At 38.0% G+C, this 5396-nt stretch overlaps 1 protein-coding gene across 1 annotated transcript in view; it reads right to left on the bottom strand.

Annotated features, from left to right (window-relative positions):
• Gdpd4 (glycerophosphodiester phosphodiesterase domain containing 4) overlaps nt 1-4888 on the bottom strand; it is a 97343-nt gene extending 92455 nt beyond the window's left edge. The window contains exons 1-3 of the mRNA XM_048787879.1: nt 4872-4888; nt 4619-4712; nt 1776-1835 (exon numbers count right to left, since the gene is read on the bottom strand). Coding sequence (XP_048643836.1) covers nt 1776-1835; nt 4619-4712; nt 4872-4888 — 171 coding nt within the window. The remainder of the gene's footprint in view (nt 1-1775; nt 1836-4618; nt 4713-4871) is intronic.
• Nucleotides 4889-5396: the final 508 nt, after the last annotated feature.

The following is a 5396-nucleotide window of genomic DNA, read 5'->3' as shown; positions in this document are numbered from 1 at the left end:
CCCCCCCAGTTTAGGGCTGGTGTCCTTGACCTACAGTAAAATGATCTTTGGCTGCCTGGGGCCAGGCTAAGAAACAGTGCTGGGAGTGTCAGCACTGGGTTTAAAATATTTAAATCTTTTATAACCCTTTCTTCTGGTGTCCTGCAATCCTTGCATATCAGAGGCAGTACCTTTGGCACCTTCAAATTAGACCCCAATGGTTCAGACCCCTATCATGCAACTGCGTAAATGCCTATACATACAAAATCTCTTTCATATACTTTAGCCCCAACAGATCAACTCCAAAGGCCAGATTGTGTTACAGTAAAATGTCCTTCTCTTAGACAGGCTTATACCTATAGGTGGTATAGAAAGCCAAGATCTCTGTACTCAAGAGACTACTTGTAAGAGCAATGCAGCATGGCCCATGTCTTAAAGGGCCAGTAACAGAAATTTAAAAAAAACACAGACAAGAGAAGATCACTGAAACAAGGGCTGACAGAAAGGAAGCTTTAAAATAGACAGACCTGCACATACAAATTTCTTCCACTTACTTTACTTTTGATAGACCAATTCCAACTGCAATTATCCAGAAAGCTATTCAAAAGGGACATCATTATAGTAAATCATTATCTTAGATAGGCTTATATCTATAGGGGGGTCCTATAGGTGTTCCTTCACAAATGAACCAGATGTGTGGAATCAGGGATCTCAGTGTGCACACCAGGGGCTTACCAAATGGCCAAAGTTGTTGTGACTTTCCTGAGTTCAGTTTCCTTTTTCTCAAAGTAGACCACAAGGAGCAACCTCTACTGTTCAGGGAGAGAAGGCGGGAGTTCCCCAAAGCAAAAGGAGCTTCACAGCTTCTGGGACAGTCCCAAAGTCCCTTCCTTCACTCAAAAGGAATAGCTCTTGGTTCAATCTGAGGCAAACTCACCCATCTCCTAACTCTCCAGCAGTTGGCTCTCAACAAGTTTGCCAGCCACCTTGCATCTTCAGCATGGAAGTAGGGTTCCTTGGAGAGCCAGGCCTGCCCAAGAAAGCTGCAGCGGGGGCTGCTCTTGGGTCCCATCTGGGTCACCAGATTTGTTGCTGAAAGTTTGGTCTTCATCCCCAATGCCAATCCAATAATGAGGACACGGTTTTGAGAAAAAGGAAAAGGAAGGCTTATTGCTTTGCTAGTAAAGGAGAAACACAGGGGACTCCTGTCTCCAATGCTGTGAATCTCTTTTTTTTCTTTTCTTTTCTTTTTTTCTTTTTTTTTTTTTATGGGACAGGGTCTTACTGAATTACAGAATTGCTTAGGGCCTCACTAAGTTGCTGATACTGGTTTTGAAATCACGATCCTCCTTCAGCCTCTCAAGCTTCTGGGATTATAGACGTGCGCCACCACAGCCAGCGATGAACTAAAATTTTTCATGATTGAAAGGAGAATGTTCTTGTGACTAAAAAGGACTGGGAAAGTAAGAAATTTGCCTAAGATCTCATTAGGTTGGGAAGAACAGGGCCACAGAGTGAGTTCAACATGAAGTAGTGAGAAAGAATAAAGTTTGGGTTCAGTTCCTTCAGTAAATTGGTTACAACTTTAAGAAATTTAATAATTTTAGTTAAAATTGTATCAATAGATCTCTTTTTTTTAGGGCAATAATGAGAGAAGGGCAATCATGTATGATAACACTAAATGTCAAAGAGCACATTCAGTCCTGATCTCAAGTCCCCCATGACGATCAAACATCCTACCTTGAGCCTGCGGATGTGGCTCAAGCGGTAGCGCGCTCGCCAGGTAAACATCCTACCTTATGACACGTGTGCAGGTACAGTTCTATCCTTTCCCAAAGCAACAAAGATCCAAGTATCTGCAAAAGTGAAAAAGAAAAAGGGGGTTAAAATCACCAAATTACTGTGTAACCCGCTGTTCTGTAGCTCAAAGTTCTTCTCAGAGCCTGGCAACACATTTACTTCATGCCATTCCTGTATTTTTCAGCCTCTAGGAGCTTGTGGTGCTGCTCCTCTACCTGCAAGCTCTCCCTCTCCATGCTACTGACACTTCAATCCACTTCGAATGTCACCTATTTGTAATTTTTGCCAGCACCCCCAGGAAGAATTCATTATTATTTCCTCTTGGATTTCATAAGTTACCACACTGATACCCTTTCTGAATTCTTGCCCATTTCTTTTCCTTATGATGGACTTTACTAGCAGTGTAATTTACACTCACCTGTAAGAGAAGAGAAGTCAGAAATCAGCCCTTCCAAGGGTCTCAGGCTGATGATATAACTACACTGGTAAATTCTAGACTTAAATCTAAATCCAGTCAGTCATCAAGTCAGTGTGGAGATGGAAACTAAAAAGTAGAGTCCTCAGATGCTAGGATATTAATGACAGTCTGAATGCATCAAAATAATCTCATCTATTCTTTACTCATTCCTATAAAATGTCATTTTATTAAATAATATTATTATTCTCATTTGAAAAGGGGAAACTGAGGCTTAGAAGAGTTATATGACTTGATCAAGATTACAGTGTAACCTAATAACAGAGCTTGAAATAGAATGCAGGTCTCCTTCCTTTTTCATTGCTCTTACAATTGCATGTACCCATATAGGCTAGAGTGGAAAGTTAGTTAATATACAGACCTTTATTGGACACTAGAATTGATTCTACATTAAAAGCAAACAATACCATTTTATGTTAATTGTGTGTGAAAGTGGCACAATTCAGTGGCCAGAATTTGGCCTAGAGCTCATACATCATATGCATTTTTCCTAGTTAAAAAGTAAAGTGTATAGCTAGTCTCTCTGCTCATAGCCACTTTCCACATCACAACTTCCAAAATGATTTCTTTTTCTTTTCTTTTTTCTTCTAATTTTTTTTTTTTTTTTGGCAATTCTGGGGTTAGAACTCAAGGGATTGATACTAGGCAAGGAAAGCACTATGCCACTGAGCTTATACACCCAGCCTCATAAATACTGTTTTTTTGGTATTGGGACTTGAACTCAGGGTGCTTAACTACTAAGCCATATCCTCAGCCTTTTTTAAATATTTTATTTAGAGTCAGGGCCTCTGTAAGTTGCTGAGGTTGACTTTGAACTTGTCATCCTCCTGCCTCAGCCTCCTGGGCCACTGGGATTATAGGCGTGCACCACCACACCCAGGCCCAAAAATGATTTTCTTAAAATACAAACTTGATATATGCCAAATGTCATAGCCTTACTTTCCAGGCTTTCCAAAATCTATCTTAAGCCATGTTTTACCATTATTCTTCATTATGCCTTACACACTAACAGCAAGGACCTGTTGCTTTTAATGAGACATCTCATTTCGTTTCTGTCTTGCTACTTTCTTTTTTAAAAAATATATTTTTTAGTTATAGATGGACGCTATATCTTTGTTTATTTATTTTTATGTGGTGCTAAGGATTGAACCCAGTGCCTCACATGTGCAAGCCGGGTACTCTGCCACTGAGCCCCAGCCCCAGCCCCTGTCTTGCTACTTTCTTATGATATATTCACTCATCTGAGAATGTCCTTCCCTATTCCTATATCCATGTGTCCAAATTCATCATCCCTTCAAAGTCCCACTCCAATGGTACCTCCTCTGAGAAATTTTATTTAATCTTCTTAACTGGAAGTCACCCCTTCTTTCTCAGAATCTCTGCAGAACTTCATTTAGGCCTCTCTTAAGTCATAACATTATAATGTTCCATGTTATTTTTGTCTATGACTTAGTTGCCCTACTAGATTCTGAATACTGAATGAAGGAACAGTGGTAACTTTATGTCTTATACCCATCTTTATGGAGTACTTTGCATAAAAAGAGAAACTGATTATTTTACTGATTTCTATATATTCATTACTTATCACAGTGTTTTCCTCATTTAATAATTAATAAATTCTGATGGAAGAAAAATCAGTACAAATGGCAATAGATCTAGGAGTTGGTTTCTCTACTAGACAGGAAATCTGTCAGAACACAGAATAGTGAAATCAGAGAAAGGTATTTGCCCTATATATAAATAGGCTCTGAGAAACTCTTACTAAAGTTATCCTTCCATTCAGCTCTCCATTTGCTCTTGCACAGTATAAATTTGCCTCACTACACAACACTACCATGGTGAGCAACAAAAGCAGTCACACTATTACCCAGACTTGCTAAAATGTCCACTGCATGAGGTTCTGAGTTTGATCCCTAGCACCAAAAAAAAAAAAAAAAGGAACAGAAAACACTTAAAAAAAAACCAGACTAACTAAAATGTGCTTTGCATGTGGGCTAGGAGGCTAGTTTCTACACATTAGAACAGGTTTAATTTACGTGGCCCAGAAAGATTGTTGATATGAAGCATGGGTATCTAAAATGACATTATTGAGTAAACCATAGGATAGGTTATGAAAATGAGGAATAGACAAAGGATGCTCTTGCACCCTTTCAAAGAGTTAAATTGGTTAGACACATCCTGTAATTGCATAAGCTTCTTCCCCCATCCATTGTGCATAAAATTCACATGGCTGATATAAAGCATGACTCATACTAAGACTAGAGTGATCACATGTTTGTAATGGTTTCCAACACCAATTAGATACTATCACTGACAGGAGTGCCTCATGAGGCTATTAACAGAGAAAGGGAAAGCATTACTCACCAACAGCAATGAAGTATAGGTAACCATGACTGCAGCAAAACTCAGCAAAAAAATGGACCAGAAGAGCCAGTATCCTGTTCCTAGATAAACAACCCTGAAAAAATTAGTTTCAATCCTTAAAATACAGCAGAAATCCGTAGCAGCAACTGCATCAAAGTATGGGGACAAAATAAGACCAGATGGAGCACAAGATAATGGAGGGATAGGAGAAGCCCTTTGTGAATAGATCTGTGAGAGCTTTGGTGATATTTACCTGAGTTTTAACTTCATTCTATAGGCAATAGGGTACATTAATGCAGTCTCTATAAGGCAGAACTTTTTAAAAGTCATTTAGAATAAAAATTCAAAAGTTATATCTTCTTTAAAAAAATACATAAAATCCATAATACCCAAAAAAAAGAAAAAAGAAAGAAAAGAAAAATTTATCCCATAAGTTTTCTGCCTTAAAAAAAAAACTATTAAGGCAGATTCTTTATTCATGTGCATGAATATTTTCTTACACAATTACAATACTAACTGCCATGTTAATTGCTCTACTCTGTGTAAGAGATTTGGGTCCTTTAAAAAACATTCCTGATTATTCTGTTCCTAAAGTACTATATAAGAGAAAATTGGTAATGATTTATTAAAAACAACATTATACTTGGTCTAGAGATTATACATGTCAAAGAATTTAGACTTTTCATTTCAAGATAATAGAAATTACCTCCTTTCCATATAAAAACTGGAGAAATTATATCTTTAAATATGTAAGTGCTAGAAATATACAAACATATTA

This window comes from Marmota marmota, unplaced genomic scaffold, assembly GCF_001458135.2.
Source record: "Marmota marmota marmota unplaced genomic scaffold, marMar, whole genome shotgun sequence".
Taxonomy (NCBI): Eukaryota; Metazoa; Chordata; class Mammalia; order Rodentia; family Sciuridae; genus Marmota; species Marmota marmota.
Note: the sequence above shows the minus strand (reverse complement) of the source record. Positions and strands in the feature narration are given on the sequence as shown.